We start from the raw sequence: 23,532 nt of genomic DNA, 5'->3' as shown, positions 1-23,532 counted from the left end.
CTACTGCGATTGCACTTTGGATCAATCAGACCTCATCAGAGTTCAATGTACCCTCTGGAGCTGTGTCAATCAATTGTATTGTCGCTGGAAAGCATCAAGCCACAATCCATTATGAAACCAGTTCATGTAGCTGCCTCATCCTAAGATTTATTTCCTGTTGCACAGGGGGCCAGCATTTGTTCATAATCCCCAGTAAAAGAATACTAGTTTATTCTTTTCAATGAGTTCCAAAGTATTCTGAAACAATTATTTTTGCCATGAAACCTCCCTGACATCTACAGAACCATAACCTTCCCCCTCAGCTAAAGTAGTATTTAATTTGTCCCTCGAGAAACCATCAATAGAACATTGACCAATATTTTCTGTGCAAATCCACCCTGTGTTAGAGAGCTTTTAATATTTTTTAAAATAATGTTTATTAGGACGTTTTTAAGTTGATATCAGTAGGACACAATTAGGAATAACTAGGCTTCAAGTTAGTATTACTAGGCCTCAGTCTGCTTGTTTACATTCATTTTAAAGCTGCTGAAAATGAATGCATAATTCATGGTTTTGTGAAAGAGCTTTCCTATGTGCATATTTTTTCTCTAGTGTTCTTCTATTTCAGAAAGGAAGCAAAATATAAGCATTTTTATTGTGTTGTTTTTCTGCTTTTGAATAAACTATATTTACTTGTGTGCCTAAGAAGCAATATCTAAATGCGTTTAACCTTTTTGTTGTTTGAAGCTTTTTTCCCTATAAGCTGCTCTCTGGTGTTCAGATCAGGCCTCAACAATATGATGTAACACTTGGGAAGGAAAATGCAAATGGCTACACCAGCACTGGAGGAGACAATACTGAAAACCTCCACCGCCACCATGTATTTCCCCTGGGTGCTCAAATAGCCTGGGATGAAGGACAACCACACACTGAGGAACACTAGCATGCTAAATGTGATCCACTTGGCTTCATTAAAGCTATCTGGTAATTTCCTTGCCAGGAAGGCTACTAAAAAGCTAACACAAGTTAACAGCCCCATGTAGCCCAGCATGAACCAGAACGCAGTCTCTGAACATTCATTGCATTGCAAGATGATGACCCCTGTTTTCAGTTTCATGTTCTTTTCAGGGAAAGGCGGGCAGAGTAGAAGCCAGCTGCCAGCAATGAGAGCCTGGATCAGTGTACAAACAGAGACAGTAACTATAGGAACCCAAGGAGCCAGCCACTTCCTCATCTTGTTGCCAGGCTTTGTAGCATTGAAGGCGATGACAACCATGAGGGTTTTGGCCAAAACACATGATATACAGACAACAAACACAATGCCAAAGGTAGAGTGCCGAAGTAGACAAGTTATTGACTGAGGGTCTCCAATGAAGAATAATGCACAGAGGGAGCTTATCAAGAGAGCTCCCAGGAGGAGGTAAGTAAGATTCCTGTTGTTGGCTTTCACAATTGGAGTGTCTTGAAATTTGATGAAGATACATAGGAAGATCATTGTCATGAAGGAAGAAAGTACCACAGTAGCAGTGAGGGCAGCTCCTAGGGAATCCTTGTAAGAAAGAACCTCTAACCTCTTTGGAACACAGTCACTTTTTCTTTCATTGGGCCACTGGTCTCCAGGACATGGCAGGCATTTACTGGAATCTGTAAAGTAAGGCATTACTTCATAATGTAATATTTTATCAAAAAGTAATACATTTTGTTTTGCTGCTCAAGTTCTGTTTGTTGAGTTTTTACACCAAAAGGAGTAACAACAATGCAGTTCAAGTGCCATTGCGAAAGAAAAAAAGACATTAAGTAAACAGACACATTATGATGACAGCGCATCTACACAACACTGCCATGCCTATATAAAGGGCTGTGGGGCATAGCAGGAGACAAGAAGGGGCAAAGTCTGACCAATTAAGGAGCTGTGTCTGGCCTGGGTGATTGTCGAGCACAGTGGGCCCCCAGCAGAGGGCAGTGAGTTAATTGTGAAGTATTCTGTGATGGCGCCCTACATTGCCGCCTTGTCAACTGGGTCTCTCAGGAGTTAGGGTGAGAGGTGCCATTGCAGGGGCACATGGGGCTGAGCAACGCAAGGTGTCCATGTGGGCTCTATGTGAGCTTGATCCAAGATAGAAATGTCAAATAACTGTGCTGAGGCAAGGGCGGACAATAGGGAAGAGGAAACAAATAGATAATTGATGCAGGAGTGGGACAGATGCATGTTTGAGTAGAAGGAAACGTCCTTCGTGTCTGGGTGGAGGTACCGGCAGTCATCACCCAAGCCTGAGTCGCATAGTTCTTTTTTGAGTATCCCAGACATCGCCCCTGTGCCCTGGATATAGGGTGTACTCCTATCGAGCATGGGGTCCCAAACCAGGTTGAAGTCGCCCACCACAACAATGCCCCCCCACTGAGCCCAGGCGGTTCATTAGAGTACGGCATATGAATGTGTCTTGTGCTTGATTAGGCGCATACACAAAAGTTAAGAAGTGTCAAGGTGTCCCTCTCTACCGTAAGAGACACCTCCCGTCTGGATCCCTGAATAGTTTAACAACTTTTGTGTAAATGCCCCTCTTGATGAATATGGTGACTCCATGAGTCTTAGTGGTTGTGTATGCCCAGTGTTGGTGCGGGTATTGGAGGTGAGCCACACCAGGGCAATCTGCATGAAGGAGGTAGGTCTCCTGTAAGAAAATTATGTCAGGGTCATGTTGTAAAAGATAGCTCTACACCTGTCATAGTTTGCTAGGAGAGTTAAGGCTGAGGGCATTAAGGGAGAGCAGCTTGAGGTCATGAGTGGTGGTCATAGAAAGAGAGCAAGAATTGGTGAGTTCGACGGAGTGTGAGATATAGCCGGTCGAACAGAGGCTGCAGAGGAAGGGCCCCCCATTGACCAAGGGAAAAAATAGATGCTGCAATGGAGAGGGGACCTCAAGGGGACTGGGAGGAAATGCAAATACATGGGAAGGAGTTAACGCGGCCAACAGGGCCTAACCATGCGAACCACTCCATAGGGGTCAGGAATTAATTATCGGACCCAAATGAGGTGTAACCCTCAATGGAGGAGAGCTTGCCGTGTGTGGGGGGTGGCCTAAAGCAACTCTGGTAACCAGTATTATCAATTAGTCAATTCTGTGAAAGGAAAGAGCACAAGCGATAAACAGCAATCAATAAGCAATAATAGTTTGGGCTCTGTGCCCTGGGCCCTGCTAAGTGGGCTGATGTTTGCAGAGCCAGAGAGCTGGTGGTATAGTAACACTCAAGGAGTCCGTCATGGATGCATGAGTCACGTGTCATCAGCTGAGGAGTGCACTTGCTCCTACTTCATTTTCTTGAGGTGCGCGATTATTTACAGTTTTGCCGTTTCTGTGGCATGAGTGAGTTTGGTGTGGAGGGACCGTCCCTTCCACTGGAGTATGCGCCACTTGGGCCACCATGGGTCCGGGTGCGTGGAGGAAGAGGAGAAAGGGCCCCCGTCCTTGGGGTCCCCCAGAAGGCCAAGGAAGGACCTGGCCTCCATGAGAGAGGGGACCATGCGATGCCTCTCATTCCAGGCGAAAAGCAATCTATAGCGATGGGCCCACTGGTATTTGATATCCTGGCTGCGGCTTAAAGTCTTGCCTCTTCTTCGAGGTCAGGGGAGAGATCTTGAAAATTTGTATTGTATGGCCTCGCAACACCAGGTCCTCACTGCCCCTCACCATCCGAAGCACAATGTCTTAGTCCTGAAAGAAGTGGTACCTAGTGAGTTTATCTGGGGGGGCCTCTGGGCACCCCAGGGCAGTGCCAGCTTGATTTGCTCTGTCCAAGACCAGGGGAGCACCCTCTGACCCTCCCAAATGACCGTTAAGAGGTCCCTTATGAAGGACATGATGTCTTCCACCTCTGCTCCGCGGGGGTTGCCCCTGATATGTAGGTTGTGGCGTCACTTCTGATTTTCTAGGTCCTCCTGCTTGGCTTGGAGCTCAATTTGCTGCTCCTCCAGAGCATTAATCCTTCTCCATAGGGCTTCCTGATCCTCGGCATGAGAGTCAACAGTGCATTGCAGTTCATCAACCCTGTCACCCACAGCCCTGATGTATTTGCACAGTTAATTGAGGCAGCTTTTGAAATCCATCTTCAGGGAGCCTATTTACTGGCGTATGTCAGAGAGGAACTTTTCCTTGTAGTCCTGCATTATGGGAAGGGCAGGAGATGCCACAGAGGGCTGCGAGACCGACTCTTTTATTGCACCCATGTCTGTTGTGGCTGATTTGGGCCAGGTTTAAACCACTGAGCTATCTTTGGCAGCCCGACCTCAGGGCATGTCAGGCGAGTCCACTGCGCAGTGGCCTGCAAGAGGGTGCAGAGGCTCAGGACAGCGCAGTCCTGGTGTCAGTGACTTAGGGCTGCGGCCAGGGCACAGGAATGGGCACAGTAGTGGGGGCCCCGTGGGTACGGAAGGGGCGTGCCTCGGGGGAGATGCAGCAGAGGGTAGATAGTTCTAGGCCAGGCTCATTTGCAAGAAGGGTGTGGAGGCCCAGCGCCTAGCAGGATCAGCATGTAGCAGGGACCCAATGGGCGATCACGGCAGGCATTCGAGCATTTCACCCCTGCAGCAGCCAGTGAGGACCATGCCCAGACACCAGGCAGATCCAGCTCAGGGGCGGTGAGGGCTGTCAGGGCACAGCCAGGGTCCTGCGCAGGTGTGGGAGCAGAACTAGTCGGTCCAGCGGGTACAAAGAAGCAAGGAGGGGCATCCCTCCACCAGGGCAGTCATCGTAGCAGTAGGTTGGGAAGCAGAAGAGCATATTACTCCATAGGCGGCTTTTGCGGCCGTGGCGACAGCAGTAAAACAAGAGATCTGGGAGGCCAGCAGATCTCAGCATTGTCTCAGTCAACTCACACCAGCATGGTGGAAGCTCTGGTGGTGCTGCGAGCTGGACAAGGCCAGAGAAGTAGCATACAAAGGCTCAATGGGCTCAGTGGCAGCGGGAGCTCGAAGTCTACACATCCGGTGCCATGCTCGGTCAGGCCTCGCACCCGTAATACTTATTTTAATTTATAACGATGTTGGAGTGATAGAGTGCCTTCCTTTGTAGGACTATTTTTATATAGTGTAATTTATTTAAACTAGAGAATAAAGTGAACTGGTATTCATAGAAGTAAGCCAACCCCAAAATCTTGAAGTTTTTTTTCAAGGAATATGTTTCTAATCGCAAGCACTTCACTAATTACCCATATCATCAGTATTAAATATTTCCTGGTGAAATTTGGTCTCATTGTTTGTAGAGCGCTCTTCATATTTCGAAAAACCTTAAAGATGGAGCCATCATTCTGACTCTCTGTGTGAGAGTGAACTTCTAGGCCCTCACTATGTGTGGCCTGTTAGTTCTGAGGGAGCCGATAACACCTGTTACTGTGCTCATCCAGATTATGAGATCGCTTGGGGTTATGAAGATCTCTTAACTTGTGTCAATTTTGTTGTGTACCTCCAACACAAATTCATTTTTGGCAATTACTAAGTCAGGCAAAGCAACTTTGTGTCACGTTGCATGATTTAGAAAATAGAAAGTAACACAGCGCTAGGTGCTGCCGTGCGCTACTTTCCATCGAGTAGGCATTATATGGGTGGAGAATGGGCGTTCAAATGCATCCACCCATGTATTTTGAAACAATTCCAGAATCACAAGCACTTGTAAACCTGGGTTTGCACAAAAATGGTGCACCTACTCACAGAGGCATAACAAGGAGAAATTGTTTTATTTCTTCTCATTACTTTCTCTTTCTAAGCTTGATGCATTCTGCAGCACATATAGAGAGAGGAATATGACTCTACAGATTGTCTTTGTGCAGGGAGCTGTTCCTTCCTGCACAAAAAGAATCCTGCCCATAACACAGGCACCCCTGCACAATGTTGCAAGGGTGCCTACATTGACGCTACACAGCACACATTGCACCAGTGCCAGGAGAGAGAAGAGACGCTCAATATCTGGAGCATTGCTGCTCTCTCCCTTTCAGGCAATGCAGCCCAGCAATTTCCATTACTGTGTCTCGTTGCATGAATTCATAATAAATGTGCCCTTAATCTCCGGGGAAAACCAGTCCCAAATTAACCATAGCTGGAGGAATCGGGCCAGAAAATCTGAATCCCTGAGGAACATTGCTTAGTAGACGATCAGGGTCCAACTCTTACTGAGTAGGAGTTTTCCTACCCCCAGCGTTACTGGTACCCCCAGCATCAGTAACTCTGGGGGCGAGAACAATTTGGCTTATTTACCAAGCCACTCATGATGAAAACCTAAGAAGAGCTGCTATTAAAGAAACCTCCCCTAGCTTTATGCAACTTAAGCTTCATGCAGGCCTCTCGAGCCAGATTGCTATTCATCACTTTACCAAAAAGAAACCAACAATGTGCAATAACCACCAACAAATGTATATATATGTATATTTAGGAGCTTCAAATTGAATCTGGCTTAATAGGTCAGGCATCTATCTATCGCACCCGTAATACTTATTTTAATTTATAACGATGTTGGAGTGATAGAGTGCCTTCCTTTGTAGGACTATTTTTATATAGTGTAATTTATTTAAACTAGAGAATAAAGTGAACTGGTATTCATAGAAGTAAGCCAACCCCAAAATCTTGAAGTTTTTTTTCAAGGAATATGTTTCTAATCGCAAGCACTTCACTAATTACCCATATCATCAGTATTAAATATTTCCTGGTGAAATTTGGTCTCATTGTTTGTAGAGCGCTCTTCATATTTCGAAAAACCTTAAAGATGGAGCCATCATTCTGACTCTCTGTGTGAGAGTGAACTTCTAGGCCCTCACTATGTGTGGCCTGTTAGTTCTGAGGGAGCCGATAACACCTGTTACTGTGCTCATCCAGATTATGAGATCGCTTGGGGTTATGAAGATCTCTTAACTTGTGTCAATTTTGTTGTGTACCTCCAACACAAATTCATTTTTGGCAATTACTAAGTCAGGCAAAGCAACTTTGTGTCACGTTGCATGATTTAGAAAATAGAAAGTAACACAGCGCTAGGTGCTGCCGTGCGGTACTTTCCATCGAGTAGGCATTATATGGGTGGAGAATGGGCGTTCAAATGCATCCACCCATGTATTTTGAAACAATTCCAGAATCACAAGCACTTGTAAACCTGGGTTTGCACAAAAATGGTGCACCTACTCACAGAGGCATAACAAGGAGAAATTGTTTTATTTCTTCTCATTACTTTCTCTTTCTAAGCTTGATGCATTCTGCAGCACATATAGAGAGAGGAATATGACTCTACAGATTGTCTTTGTGCAGGGAGCTGTTCCTTCCTGCACAAAAAGAATCCTGCCCATAACACAGGCACCCCTGCACAATGTTGCAAGGGTGCCTACATTGACGCTACACAGCACACATTGCACCAGTGCCAGGAGAGAGAAGAGACGCTCAATATCTGGAGCATTGCTGCTCTCTCCCTTTCAGGCAATGCAGCCCAGCAATTTCCATTACTGTGTCTCGTTGCATGAATTCATAATAAATGTGCCCTTAATCTCCGGGGAAAACCAGTCCCAAATTAACCATAGCTGGAGGAATCGGGCCAGAAAATCTGAATCCCTGAGGAACATTGCTTAGTAGACGATCAGGGTCCAACTCTTACTGAGTAGGAGTTTTCCTACCCCCAGCGTTACTGGTACCCCCAGCATCAGTAACTCTGGGGGCGAGAACAATTTGGCTTATTTACCAAGCCACTCATGATGAAAACCTAAGAAGAGCTGCTATTAAAGAAACCTCCCCTAGCTTTATGCAACTTAAGCTTCATGCAGGCCTCTCGAGCCAGATTGCTATTCATCACTTTACCAAAAAGAAACCAACAATGTGCAATAACCACCAACAAATGTATATATATGTATATTTAGGAGCTTCAAATTGAATCTGGCTTAATAGGTCAGGCATCTATCTGGAGGCTCTTCAAAGTGACCAGGTCGATCATAGTCTTGGCTACCACACAATACTAATCCAAAGTATCAGACTTCTTGTGTTTTATAATTGCCCCATCTCCTCTTCAGCCCTAGTTGAATATCATAAACCTCTTTGATAAATAAAGCATGATCCTAAATCATGCTCATGTTCGGTATTTGCCTTCATACAGGAGATAAGTGTCATGAATTTGTAGCTAGAGACATCGAATTTTGAGTGCAACATGACAACTTTAGTGCAGCCAATTTGGTTTCCATTATGCCATTATGTGTAATTGGAATGCTCCATTACTAAATAGGGTATTTTAGAATAAAAATACACATACTTTCATACCTCTTTTTTTAGACACCTCTCCTTCGGCACATGGGATGCAGTCAAAACAGCAGACCGGCTGCCCTAGCCGTACCGCCTTGTGGTAGCCAGGGATGCAGCTCTCACTGCACACAGAACGTGGGGCCTGGGGAAGAGAAAGAGCAGAATAAACTAATTGTAAATCGATCTGGTTAATGCATACGCATGTGCACTATGCAATATATTGTCACCATTAGATTTTGCACAGTCACACTATGAGAATTGTTAAAGGAGGGAAACATTATTTTTACTATATGTGCATAATTAGTGAAATAACTAAAATGTATTTAAATGACACTTAACCCATTACCAGAAAAGATTAGCACTCGAGAAGAGAGTCAAGTCAAGTCAAGTCAGAGAATTTATATAGCGCACTACATACCCAGAGGGTCTCAAGGCGCTTAGAAAGGGGAGGAGGATTACTTGTCAAATATCCACGTTTTAAGTTGTTTTCTGAATGCCAGGTGGTTCTGGGTGAGGCGAAGGTAAGCGGGGAGTGAGTTCCATGTTTTAGCAGCCAGGTATGAGAAGGATCTGCCTCCCATGGTGGTCCTGTTGATGCGAGGTACAGTGGCGAGGGCTTGGTTGGAAGAACGTAGTTGGCGGGAGGGGGTGTAGAAGGACAGTCGTGAGTTGAGGCATTCTGGTCCGATGTCGTAGAGTGATTTGTGTGCGTGAGTTAGCAGTCGGAAAGTGATTCTCTTATTGACGGGTAGCCAGTGGAGGTCTTTCAGGTGACTGGAGATGTGTTCGTTGCGCGGGATGTCTAATATGATCCTGGCTGAGGCGTTTTGGATTCGTTGGAGTTTCTTCTGGAGTTTAGCGGTAGTACCTGCGTAGAGGGTGTTTCCATAGTCCAGTCGGCTCGTGACTAGAGCATGGGTGGCTGTTTTCCTTGTTTCGGTGGGGATCCAGCGAAATGTTTTTCTGAGCATGCGAAGAATGTTGAAGCAGGATGAGGATACGGCGCTGACTTGTCTGTTCATTGAGAGTGAAGAATCCAGGATGACGCCTAGGTTCCGTGCGTGGTCTGTCGGGATGGGTGCTTTTCCAAGGGCTTCCGGCCACCAGGAGTCGTCCCATGCAGAGGGGGATGTACCTAAGATGAGGACTTCTGTTTTGTCTGAGTTCAGTTTCAGACGGCTTTGTTTCATCCATTCGGCAACTTCTTTCATTCCTTCGTGTAGGTTAGTTTTGGCGGTGCTGGGGTCATTGGTGAGAGAAAGGATTAGTTGAGTGTCATCCGCGTAAGAGATGATGTTGAGGTTGTGTTGGCGGGCGATGGCCGCGAGGGGGCTCATGTAGACGTTGAAGAGGGTGGGGCTGAGTGATGATCCTTGTGGTACGCCACAGATGACTTCAGTGGCCTCGGACTTGAATGGTGGGAGGCGGACTCTCTGGGTTCTTCCGGAGAGGAAAGAGGTGATCCATTCAAGTGCTTTTCCTTGTATTCCGATGTTATTGAGGCGTTGTAACAGGGTGCTGTGGCAGACTGTGTCGAATGCTGCAGAGAGGTCGAGGAGGATGAGGGCGACTGTGTCTCCATTGTCCAATAGAGTTCGAATGTCGTCTGTTGCTGCGATTAGGGCGGTCTCAGTGCTGTGTTTTGCTCGGAAGCCAGATTGTGAGGAGTCGAGGGATTTGTTGGCTTCGAGGAAGGCGGCGAGCTGGTTGTTGACGGCTTTCTCGATGACTTTGGCCGGGAATGGAAGGAGCGAAATGGGGCGGTAGTTTTTGAGTTCGGTGGGGTCCACTGTGGGTTTTTTCAGAAGGGCGGTGAGTTCAGCGTGTTTCCAGTTTTCCGGGAAGGTGGCGGAGTTGAAGGAGCAGTTGATGACGTCTCGGAGGTGCGGTGCTATGACGGAGTCTGCTTTGTTGAAGATGTGGTGAGGACATGGGTCTGTGGGGGATCCTGAGTGGATGGAATTCATCAGGCGGATTGTGTCCTCAGTGGAGATTGGGTTCCAGTCGTTGAGGGTGTTTACGGGGGGAGAATGTTCAGCAAATGGTTGGGTGGGTTGGTCTCCGGGTTGGTTGTCGAAGCTGTTGTGAATGTCTGCAATCTTGTTGTGGAAGAATGAGGCTAGGGAGTCGCAGAGGGCTTGAGAGGGGGTGATGTCGTTGGAGTTGGCTGAGGGGTTGGAGAATTCTTTGACGATGTTGAAAAGTTCCTTGCTGTTGTGGGCGTTGTTGTCAAGTCGATCCTTGAATGCTGTTTTCTTGGCCTTTCGGATTAGTTGGTGGTGTGTGCGGGTGGCGTTTTTGAAGGCGTCCTTGGTGCTAGTGGATGGGTCTTTTTTCCAGGCCTTTTCAAGGGAGCGGCAGAGTTTCTTGGACTTCTTAAGATCATCGTTGAACCATGAGGCCTTCTTGCTGCCAGGTTTGCTTTGACGTTTTTTCAGTGGTGCTAGGGTGTCGGCGGTGTTGGATAGCCATAGGGTGAAGTTGGCGGCGGCTTGGTTTGGGTTAGAAGAGTGGGCTGGGGTGTTTAGAAGGAGCGATGCGGAGATCTGGTCGGTGGTGATTTTGTTCCAGTTTCTTTGCAGAGTTGGTTGGAGGTGGTTGGTGGGTTTTGGCTTGTTGTAGGTGAAGTGAACGCAGCTGTGGTCAGTCCAGAGGAGATCCGTAGTGTGGCTGAAGGAGACATGGTTGCTGGAGGTGAAGATGGAAGAACCTGGGAGGAGTAAAGTATGTTCAAACAAGACCACGTTTCAGGGAGCATGCAATTTAGTTTACAAACACATTAAAAAATAATTCAAAGGTGGCATCAATTTGACGGTATTACCATGGCTTCCATCTTGTGTCGGGCCTTGATTACCAGGACCAAATTAAACACCAACTGCTGAATGAGTCACATCTAATCTTTCATTTTCAGTAAGTGTATCATCCTTCGGGTAGTGACCATTAATACCTCCTCTTGGACATCAAATTTCTGCATCTCTTACCCTATAACCAAGCCATCTAGGTACTTGCTTGTCGACAACCTACATTCCCTCAATGCCTCTCCTCATATCCAACCATTGTTACCAATATGAAAGTTTGAGAGCCCATGATTGGACAGATTTGGTGGGGGTCACCATCCTAGGTTGAACCTTAATTCCCAGTCAACCAACCATGCGCTCCAAAACATGAGATCCTCGATTAAATTAGTGATGGATTGAAGCTCTTGTGGCTCCTGAGGAGTGCGATCCCTGCATGGCATCCACTGAATTGACACCCACATAGGTACATCTCCACATTTCAGCATAATTAGTGTCTGGTCTTCTTTTCAATTATGCCTTTATTTCGATCATTCTGATCATAAAAGACACACAGAATATTTACAATGACATAATAAATAATCTTGGGTAAAAACATGATTTCTCAAATAGTAAGACATAATAAATCATAGTAGTTAATAATAACACAAGAGTATAATAACATGATAAAACAATCGATTAAAGGAGCACATGATTCAATATAAAACTTATATCTTTATAATATACCGTACTTGTTCTTTTCGCTTCAATTGGTGCAGATTTGAATTCAAGCTTAGGCCTGTGGATGTATAGAACATATTCATCAACTTAGAGGGGATTCATTGTGTTGTATGACAAAAAAGGGACCCTCCAGCTCAAAGGCTAAAAGACTTCTGAAATGAATTGAGCAACTGGTGTGACACTGAGAATTGAGGTGCTGACAGTGAGGTGGTGGTTGTTCAGTAGTAATGTGATAACAACTATGATTTCTAACAATATATACTCAGGAAAAATTGTCAGATTACTCTGATAACTGGAATTTTCTGCTGACAAATTAAAGAAACATTCTTATTTTTGTCCGGCAATGGATTTTCAGATATTTGGTAATGTATTGGGTTTTTTTTTAGCATTGTTTGTGTGAGCTTTAGCAAATAACATCAAAGACCAAAGTACTGCCCCTTGTTTGTGCCAGTATATCCCATTGCTAGATCTTTAGCACAGTGGCAGAATAGTTAACAAACATGTCATTATATTCTATCATTGTTATGAAAATATTGCAAACTATATTATCCTTACTCACTCAAATCAAATGAAAGTCAGCTTTATTCGGTGCAACAAATCTCACCATAAAAGCATACTATTATAAAAGCATTCCTACATTTACATTGTCAGTTCTAGTTCATACAAATACAGAGAAAAGTATGTTAAAATACATTTATAAGATCTTTAAAATCCATGGAGCAGTCATTAAACATGCTTAAAGGGCTAGAGGCAATAAAGCATTATAGGATAATCAGGGGACATTACATCCAGTCTTGGGAGGTAAAGTGCAGGTGCATAAAGGTGCATAGTGATACCTAAAGTGCGGAGTGTCACATCTTACTCATACTAGGCACCTCCACCTCTTTCCACCTGAATCACCTTTGCCTCTATCTCTTAGAGAGGCACCATTCAGCTCTTTATGGAATTTTCATTGATTGTCAACCGTGCAGCAAAAAATATCCATATTATTGAGGGCATTACCCCCAGCAGCTTCAGAAATTTGGAATTTGTAAATAAAAATAAAAAATCCCACTAAAATTGTACATGTTGTAAGACACTAGGGGGCAGATTTATGACGACTGGCGCATCCCTGCATATCAGCAGGGATGCGCCAGTTATTATGCGCCACAGCTGCGCCACCATGGATGCGCCGCATTTATAATGCGGCGCACCATGGGGCAAAAACGGCACAGATGCGTGACGCATCTGTGCCGAAAAGTGGCGCATTGCTGGAGTTGCGTCGCAAGCGCGACGCAGCTCCAGCAATGATCTGGGGGGCCCTATCTTTAAAATGCTGCGTCAATCCTTACGCCTGCTTCAAGCAGGCGCAGGGTTTTGACGCAGCATGGGCCTAAAAGTGACTGAGTGAAATCTTGTAGATTTCACTCAGCCACTTTTAGGAGGCGTTCCTGCGCCGGAACGCCCCCCACCTGCCCTGGAACGCCTACATGTGGTGCAGGGCTTTACAACGTGACGCATCTCCCAGATGCGTCACGTTGTAAATACCCCGCACCATGGCGCAGGATTTGCGTCGCTGCTGCGTCACAAAAGTGACGCAACGGCGGCGCAAAAGTGGCGCAAGTGCAACATAAATCTGCCCCATAGTCTGGTGACAAGTGCTTACAATATTTCGCTTTTTCAACAACAAAGACCAATACCTTGCAAAGCCTTTGCTTTGTTTATTTAGCCAATGTTATTCAAAGCCCCTTTTTACTATTCAACTAAAATGTCAAATTAGAAAATAAATCATTGATCTCTGCCAATGATCGATACATTACCTCTTTGCCTTGCTTGGCCCACTGGAAGGCACTTTTGTTGAGATAGAGCTCCTGCCCGCTGGCCTCTCTTGTATCAAAAGTCCCAACCTTCACAAAGTGGATAGAACCATCATGGCCAGGTTGCCAGTTTATGACATCATATATTGCTGGAGGGTTGCCATATCTGTCAAAGAATATCTCCTCCTCCATTTTGTTTTTGAAACGCACTCTCTTCATGTAATAGAGAAGCTGAAGCATACATATATATAATTATTTATTTAAAGTAAAGAAAAACATGAAAATGACCTTTTTTACAGTATGCACTAGAATTGAGGTGGAAAACATGATTCAGTATGAAGCTAGCCCCAAATGCACTCTTGGTTTAGTGTTTACTGTGGAATTCCGCTGAGTTCTGCTCCACCCTATGGCAGCAATCAGACCTGGCTGGCGTCGCACAGCACATTTCTCAGGGAGAGTTCCGCCCTTTCCCTGACCCCCAGACTTCTTCCAGCTCTCCAGCCCTCCACCAGCTCTCCACCAGCTCTCCACCAGCTTACCTCCTGTCCTTCACCTAGCCTCTCGGCCGGTCTAGGTGCTGCTGCTCTGCATGCTGGGCACACTGCTGCCACCCCTCCTGCTGCCGTGTGATTCTTCTGTAATGTAACCCCTTTGCTGCAGGATTAGTGAAGACTATGCATGAGCATACATGGAGAGTGGAGACCGGGTTAAGGTCTCCATTCTCCATACCCACGCATGCGCAGTCCTCATGAGTCCTGCAGCAAAGTTTCCTGAAGTTGATAAAAGAGTTTCAAAACAACCAGCAGGGGTTTGTATTTATTATCAAATAATGACATATACCTTGTTACGTACATACTCAGTTAAGCACTAGGTAGGTGACCTGTGATGGAGAATAGAGAGTGCCCAGTGCCTAGGTGCAGGCGGCAGTGCCCGCGCCATCTCCGTGCTGAGGCTCTTAATGACAGGCTGTGGTGGGAGGTGTGCTCAGCTGTGAGAGACAGGCTAGGGTGGGTGAATGGAAGCCATTCTCTGCCCTAATCAAGGAAGTAGCATCCTCTGTGGCAGAGACTGGCTAGAAAGGCACACTCTATGGTAGGTTGGGGGTCTCTAAGTGAACGTGCAGGGCACAGACTACCAGAGTGCCCACAAACTCTCTGGCACATGAGGACTGGGGACGAGCCCCCTGCCCCCTTCCTGTCTTACTTCCCCAGTCAAGCCCCTGGAGAAGTGCTACTCACAGTAGACATCCAGAAACCCCCCAAAACAGTAGCAGGAAGGGTCAGGCTAGCTGAGAGATTACATGGCAGTAATCATCGAGATTGTAGGGCCGGTGAAATTCCTTCTTGCTCACCCTCACAAAGGAGGAGCCAAGCCCAGAGAAAGAGATTTTTTATTTATGTATAATTCTGTAGGTTCACGCATGCCACACATAGGCACATGAGAAAATGGCAGTCCTTGGGGAAGGGGCGGACAAGCTGAGTTCAAGTGACCGCAATCAGGAGAACTTGATGGATAATGATGCTCCCTGGGAGAAAAAAGGCGAAGGGAAGGGAGAGAAATGAAAGGCAAGCCACAAGACTCTCAAATGCGTAGAAAGTGAGATATAGCCCAGCTTCGATCTGGAGTGACAGTACTCATGAGGACTGGAGAGAGCCCCACCCCCTCCACCCAGGGGGAAGTTATACAGGCGGGAGTGAGGAAAAGCACGGGTGGGAAGTGAACTGATAGTCATCACCAAGAGCTTGCGGATAGCACAGCTCCCAGGTTGGAGACAGCAGCTGGGAAGGAAGGGGCACTCTGGTAGCAGGGACAGAGAAAAACACACTGCAGGTGCCACAGAGCAATCTCCAAGGATGTGGCATTACTGGGTGGTGGGGGCCAAATCCACCATGTGACGGAATCAGAGTTCTTTGCCGAACTCCGTGATCCCAGCACAGTGCGGAGTTGGCAAAACTCAGCTGGCATAGCGGAGTTCACCACCCACTCCTACTTGTGCCCTTTCCCCATATCCCCCATATGCTCTGTGAACCTGCTGCAGAGGGCAAGTGATGGTGCTATGTGGTTCAGGACGTAACTGCAGCTAGTGATTAACTGACCAATTGGCCATCTAAGGACAAGCACACAAGTATCCCCAAAAAGTACCCCCAACACCTAAGGGCCTTCTCAGGACCCAGCAACCCATCTCCCACCGCCCAGTGATCACCATTAGACAGGGAATAACTATCAGTATGAGATCTGGAAAGGTGAAGCTGCAGACTGTTAGAAAACCAAACCAGTCAGTCAAAATAGACACCAGAGCAGGGCACAAGATTAAAAACAAGAGGCAACAGGAGCCGCAACTCTCCATTCGAGCTCAGTGGCACCTCAAAATGCGACAGGCACAGATCAACAACCAAGAATATACACAAAATGTACCTTTCTAAAGGATGCTAGGGCAGTTCTATGCTCAAGCAATGATGGGATCAATGGTCTTCTTTCCCTACTGCAACCAGAAATAGTACAACAGCAAAAAGACGGATGAGGAAGTCATCTGAGCATTACCAAGGAGTGCAATGACAGAGAGAGAACAGGAGCAGAAACAACCCCATGACAGTGGTCAGACAAGCGGATAGAGGATTAGGGAGGCCCTGATCTCAAGTACGTGAACAATGCGGTCTTGTAGGCCTCCAAAGAAAACACCACTAACACGAAAGTCAGTGGAGTGAAGGAAGAAATGACGCCTAACAAGACAAAGAACAACTCTCCAATTAGCCCAAGGAAAGCCCTCAGGACCAAGGGCCACAAAATCAACACTATTGGAGAGCAAGGGGCGCAGGCAGGAGTACTACATGATAAGGACACGTGCATAGAGGAAGGGCTGTACATTTCCGTTCCTCAAGCTTGGTCAATGATAAACACATTGACCACAAGGGACAACAAGGTAAAGCAACACATGGACACACTTGACAGAAACAAACTCCGTACTTGAGCATGAGCTTGAGCCTGAGCCCGAAGCATCACTGGGCCATCCAATACCATCACACACGTCTGAACATACTGAAGACAAAAATATCCCTCCCTAAATGGAGGACAACAGCCAGAGCGAACAGCCAAAGGATTCAGTCTCCTCTCCTACAAGTAGAACTAATTGTCAGGGGAAATAAAACTGCAATATCCCTCGCAGCAATAACACTGCCCTAGTCACAGATCCCAGAGGTCACCCATCAAAACAAATTCTCCTACACAAACCTAACGCAAAACTTACCCAGTACTCAGGAAGCCAATTCAGATATATCCTACCTTACTACGCAGTAATGGAAAGAGTTGGTAGCCTCTTATACTCATAACCACAGGATGTAAGGCAGGAAAAAAACAACAGGATACCTGAAACTAGCATCAAACAAGACAGCACAAAGGGCCAGGTAATATATGGGTGCCACTACTAAACACCATGTAAATGTCAGTTAAAGCAATACAATATCAATCTGATAAAATGGTTATACAACTATCAGTTTTAAACTCATTGTCTATATATGTCTCAACACCAAATTGGCCAATATCAATAGTCTGATCAGGTGGGCACAAAAGGAGATGCAGCTCACTCAGACAAGCTTCTGCTGTGTAGCAATTGTAGACAAACTATCAACACTCCCAGCCATGATGGGGAACCTCCTGGCAGACATAAGGGAAGCAAAAACAACAGTTGATGGACTGAATGCAGGACAATGTCATACATTCACCCCAGTACAGAGATCTGGGCCTAAATCCATCGTTTTTTTGCTCACTATGCCGTTCCACTTTGAACCCAGCCATATACAAATCAGTCTTGACCCTGCGCCTCATGGGAACAGTCCAGCCTGAAATGCCAAGCCAGGTCCTCCCTGGACTGGAAACAAGCATCCTAGATCCGGTTTCGGGGTTTCCAGGGAAGCTACCAAAACATTGCCCGCTGGAAGTCTGACTGAGTCTCATCAAAAGGCTAGCAAGACCCCTGATCAGGAGAACTGGAACAACAATGAGGGCGGAACCAGCTCACAATCAGGAGCAGGCCAGGACAAGATCCTTCCAATGGGAGAAGAAACCAGTGACTTAGCTCACCATGAATGTCAATAAGATCAAGAGCAATTGACCATCCGGACTGGAGGGCCTCCAATAATAAGTATACCAATACAGGTAAAACAGGAAAACGCCCGGGAGTTGACCCGCCAGACTCGAAGCAATGAAGAAAGAAGAGAAGGAAGGGACAGAAAAAGAAGATTGATATAGCGGTAAAAGTGGCTTGACAAACCGAACCTCATCTTATTGACTGCCAGGGGCATTAAGGGATAGCTCAATCACTGAAGCAACACAGAAGGGACCTATACATATATTCCCAGAGGAGAGACCTGAATAGGGGGGGTAAACCCTTACAAGAAGCAACAAGCACAAATGCAAAACCTATGGGGATGAACTAATCTCCCAGCAAGAACCATAAAGAACTCTGTATAATGACCCAGACTCAGTCCAACCAGCTTAGAGAATCCTCAAGATCTCAGAGAAAGAGCAGAACAAGGATCAACCTCCAGAGGAACATCAACACAACTCGATAGACACTCAAACCTGTTTTTCCCAGAATATAAGTCCAAAGGAAGAGCAGACATCCTAAACAGGGGGAACATCCTACGGCTTATAATGACAATCAGACTACTGAAGGATCAAAGGTCTTGTGACTTGGAATCAATTGAATTTATTGAGCCAAATAACTATTTGGGAAATTAGGCAGCCAAAGTGGTCTGGGCATCGACTGGGATAGCCAAAAGGATTCAGAATGAACAAGTACAGCTAAGTGCCTGGGGAATTAAATTAACACCGTACTACAAACCAAGGTATCCAGAAACCCTAATGTCTAGGCACAAGGATCACTCTGAGTTCCACCAAGACCCCTTTAAGCCGTGCTCATACTCTGTGTTAAGTAGAGCATGAAGCACATCCCAAAGCTGCATAGAGGATTCCGCTCCAACTGATCCAAGAACAAGTGCAGCCTCCATCACAGCAGTGCCAGATCGGTCCTGGCTGGCCAGGACAATAAACATTAAAAGTTTTAACCCATGACAAACTAAGAACTCTCCACCTATGGAAAAAAAACCTGCATCTCTGGTCCTGGGACATAAAGAGTGTGGGGGTAAGACAACAGATGACAAGTTACTACAATATATTTGCAGATTTGATCTCATTATTTTACAAGAAACGTGGCTTGACCAGACATTTCCCCTACAAGGATATAAGCTACATCATTTACCACCTGTCAAAAGTGCCAAATACCATCATTTCAAGGGAGGAGTAGCAATTTACACCTCTATCAGGAGCATATGTGCAACCAAAGAGCTAACAACTAAACTAGTGCAGTCTAACACAATGCAGTCTCTGAGACTAACAATACAAGGCCCCATCCGAACCCCTCCAACTGTTCGTAATAAATATATACCTACATCCACAAGACAAGGTCAGGGCAATTATCTAAACTGGAGGGGATCTAACCTGAATCCTAACGAAAGAGTGAATCTCCAATTTTATGGTAACTGGAGACTTCAACTTGCATATGCTGGGAACAACTATAGTCGATGACGCACAGGAATAATATGCTTTGGCATAGCACATCCCCCCACAGGCTGGTAATAACTGGGGAAGACAAACCAAGCTCACAAAGAAACTCCTTGCAATTTTAGAACATCTCTGCTTCCGTGCACTAAATGGCCGATTCTTAGGGAATCATACCCCAGCAGCGACATTTCATAACAAGCACAAAAATTGATTACACCTTTCTCTCCCTCCCATTGTTTTACAATGTGGCAGACTATCATATAGGAGTAACAGATTACAGTGACTGCCTTCTACAGGAATTCAAATTGTGCGTGCAAATCATTCCCAGAACACAGCCAGTAAATGTGTCAAGCCCTGCCTACATAATCAACAACAAAAGGCTGAAATGCAAAACCCGGGACCCTGAAAAGTTACTAGTTTCAGCGAAGAATCTCCTGCAGGAAAAACAAGCGGATGAATCCGCTGCACTTACTAGCTGGGAAAGTTTTCCTTTTGACAAGGGCACTAGGCGAAACTCACACACAAAAAAAGAGCCACCATGGGAAGGTCCTCATCAATGGAACCCCTCCGTCTTAAATAATCAGTCTGCTAAGCGGCTCAAGACAGCAATCAACCAAATAGTGTAGAGACTCCAAAGAGGGGGCCCAAACTATGAAATCCAAAGGGATCTCAGGTAACTAAAAGCAACAGTCCAAAACTGATTTGGCGACTCAAGAAAGAATCAGAAGAGAGCTTGTGAGCTAAACTATTATTTGATGGCAAGAGTAACAACAGTGCACAAATCTGTCACATGATTAACACGCTACTAAACCCAACAACGCTGGGGATCAACTCACACTTGACAGGCAAGAACTGGATACCTTTCCTAGATAAGAAACAACATCACCTGAGCATCGAAACGATCATCAAGATCCTGTGAGAATGCATGAAACACACACCAATCAGATATCCCTTATAATCTCCACTAAAGAAATCTCTGAGAGAATAACCAAGTGCAGAAGAGAGGGTGCTCTGGGGCCCAACGGGATTTCCCCAATCTTTGTTTAAGTCAGATTGGGACTATTGGGCAGATACACTGAAACCAGTGTTTGAATGAATCCTCCAAACAGAGACAATACTAGCTTCATGGAGGGGGGCAATAATCTTTCCAATGTAAAAAAAGGGAACATGGCCAAAAATTACAGACTGGTAGTCCTGATAGATATGAACAGACAAACTGGGCAACTGAAAATGCAATTTTCCCATGGAACCAAACAGGCTTTTGCAAACATATGGGGACCACTACTAACATCCTGACTACAGCTCGGCATTTGATCGAACTGACCGGAACATTCTATGGAACAAACTTACAAAATGGAATATTCCACCTCCTTTTTTGAGACAACTAATCCTCCTGCACTTAGACACGTGGATACAAGTAATAAAAATGGGGGCCGGAAATCACTTGACAAGGAAGATCCCAACCACAATGGGGCTGAAACAGGGCTGTGTATTAGCACTAACGCTGTACAACCTCTTCATGGCTGATCTGTCACCAGGATTAGACAAGTATAACTCTTATTCCCCAAAGATGGGGGGACATGTGCTCTCGAACCTGTTGCAAGCGGATGATCAAATACTTTTTAGCGGCACCCCAGTTGGCCTCCAAACCCTAGTAGAAGTAACACAAAGTTCCTCAGAGGAGAACAGTCTGAGCATAAGCCTCAACAAATCTAAAATCATAAGCCTTAATCAACAGGGAATTAAGGAGGCTTATCATTGGCACTTAGCAAAGCAACAGCTGGGAGTTGTCCAAGAATCGAAATATCCGGGAATCCCCCATAGACAGCAAAGGAACCTTTGCTGCACAAAAGGAGGCTATACAAATGAAGGGCTTAGCAGTTGCTGTGGCATTGAAAAATGTAAAAAACAAGATTTTTGGCACAAGCCTCTCCCCGCTGATTCAAGTGATGCATACAAACCTCATACTGACAATCACTTACAGGAGTGAGGCCATGAGAGGGAGAGATGTGACCACATTAGACAGTACCATAACCATAGCACTCCAAATGATTTTAAATCTGCCTAAATACACATCTTCAGACCAACTAAGACTTGAATTTGGCATACAGAGGCAAGGTCTACCTCGCAAAGGAACTTAAGTCTTGTAAGAGGTCTTTTTCCTATCTACCCATCCCAGACACAGGCCCGGACGTTGAACCTGCTCTAATCGGCCTACGGATCCCTGCTGAGTATACTGGAAAGCCGCAGACCAGGACTCTCTGACCCAGCTACCGGCGGTGATCAAGTACCGAAGGGGGCCATCGGGAGCTGCAGTGAGAACTGTTGGACGCAGCCATTGCAGGAGGCAGGTCGTAGCCGCGGAGCCTGGCAGAAGTGTGGACCCGGCACTGCACAGTGTTCCAGAGCTGGGTGGCAGAGAGAGTACAGATTCCAATTTTTGGGCTGCGCTCTGTCTGTCACCACTCTGCTGTTATGCTTCCTAGTATCAAATGCATGGTGCTGGAGGGAGCTGTTTCTTTGCCTCCCTCCACCCTCCTCACACCTTAAGTTGGTGTGTAGGGTGGTGGAGGGGGTGGAGTGGTGGATTTCTGTTAGCACAATGCATTTCACATTAATTGTATGTGGATGAAAAGAGCATGAATTTAGAAAAAAACATACTCACCTTTTTAGAATTGCACTTAACATGCTTTAAATGTTGTAAAAACATCTATGTTGGGAAATGACTTGTAGGAAAAAGAGTAAACGCATAATGTTTAGAACCCTAGTAAAAAAAACATGTGAAAATACAACGGCTAAACACATGTAAATTAATGCATGCTTCCAAATTATATTTTTTGCACTAGGCAACGGTTTCTTAGCCTGTATATTAACAAGGCCCAAAAGGTCTTTTACTTGATTCTTACTTACAGTTACAAGAATGAGATAGTCAGCAAAACTGCTTAGCATTAGCGACATCTTTTAGAAATGTGCTGACCATAACATCATGTTTGTCCTTCTCCTCACCCCATGTTAGATCATGTGCTAGAATACAAAGAGGTTATAAAAACTGATAATGCTAAATGATGATTTAGAAACTTTATGAAGGATGTTTCCGAATCACATTGATAGATGCTTTCATATTACTGACTAGCTATTGTTCATGCTTCAAGCTCATAGAGCATCCTTTAGCTTAGGCTAGAGATTCTCATGAGAACCTTCCCTCATGCAACAAATATTGAATCAATTGTATCAACAAATGACAATGAGGGTACAGGCTGTGGGAATCAGAAGAAGCATTGTATGACCGACGACACCACCTTGTGAACTATTCTTATTGGACATCGTCGGAGGACACGTACTGAATTGTTAAGAAAGTAGAAATCTATGTTAATAAGTGCTCCTAGGTAGTAAGCACCACTTCTTTTACCTCATTCTCTGAGAATTACCCTTACCTATTATTCTATTCCAGTGGTTCTGCGATGGACTTCTCCTTGTCCTGAGGCTTTTCATTACGGCGAGTGATTTCTTTAGCTATTCCCCTGAGGTGACAACTTTAGGATTTTAGTGATCAATGCTACTGCAAGGAACACACTCTTAAATTACAGTTGTTACTACAGCAGTAGGGAGCTTGGCTGAGCTTCCAGACCTACTCTTTATGGGAAGTTAATTTCTTATTCACTCTTCTCCATAGGAACTCTTCATGGGTTCAATTTATAATAGGTCCTCTAATGAAATCACAGGGTTTCTTTATGGAACACAGTGTATTTCTTTTTTCTAATGCTGACTTCTAACCACATTTTTTTTTATATTTCTTTAAACCTACCAATCCGAATACAAATATTTACAAGATTCTAATCTTAGGATAAATAATGGTTTTGAAACTTAAAAACACTCATTTTGTCATAAAATTAAAAGAGGAGAACAGAGGATATTGAATGACCCCATGGCAAGAATTTTCTCTCAAGTAGAAGAGTGCCGCAAGACTCTACCTGGAAGACTCTCTAGAACAGCTTGGATTGCAAGGCCTCCGGGAGACCTCAGAAACCCATGAAAGCTTTAAAAAACTTGTGAACAAAATGGTCAAAAGATCCTTCTTGCTGGAGGACAAATCAGCCCTATCAGCGAGGGCCCATGGATGGTTCACACTGCAAAGCTACACAAGGGCTATTCCTCAACCATACTTAGGCACAGGTTTCTCCAAATTCGTCAAGGAGAAATACTTACAATATTGCCTAGGTTTACTACCTTCTGTTTTCTATCTCCCACCATGGAAGCACCCTTCTTCATCATTTGGCTGCAGGTTGTGCGGAGAAGAGAGTGAGGGTTTTGACCACCTGCTATGCATATGTATGGAACTTCTGCACGAACAGAAAGCATTGCTGAGGCCTCTTTTTAACCTCAAATAAACACAGACACATAGGCACCTGGTAAGTGCAAGCTT

At 45.2% G+C, this 23,532-nt stretch overlaps 1 protein-coding gene across 1 annotated transcript in view; it reads right to left on the bottom strand.

Annotated features, from left to right (window-relative positions):
• Positions 1-694: 694 nt before the first annotated feature.
• LOC146782671 (extracellular calcium-sensing receptor-like) overlaps positions 695-23,532 on the bottom strand; it is a 110,288-nt gene continuing 87,450 nt past the window's right edge. The window contains exons 5-7 of the mRNA XM_085637171.1: positions 13,554-13,781; positions 8,258-8,381; positions 695-1,623 (exon numbers count right to left, since the gene is read on the bottom strand). Coding sequence (XP_085493297.1) covers positions 695-1,623; positions 8,258-8,381; positions 13,554-13,781 — 1,281 coding nt within the window. The remainder of the gene's footprint in view (positions 1,624-8,257; positions 8,382-13,553; positions 13,782-23,532) is intronic.

This window comes from Triturus cristatus, chromosome 12 (assembly GCF_964204655.1).
Source record: "Triturus cristatus chromosome 12, aTriCri1.1, whole genome shotgun sequence".
Taxonomy (NCBI): Eukaryota; Metazoa; Chordata; class Amphibia; order Caudata; family Salamandridae; genus Triturus; species Triturus cristatus.
Note: the sequence above shows the minus strand (reverse complement) of the source record. Positions and strands in the feature narration are given on the sequence as shown.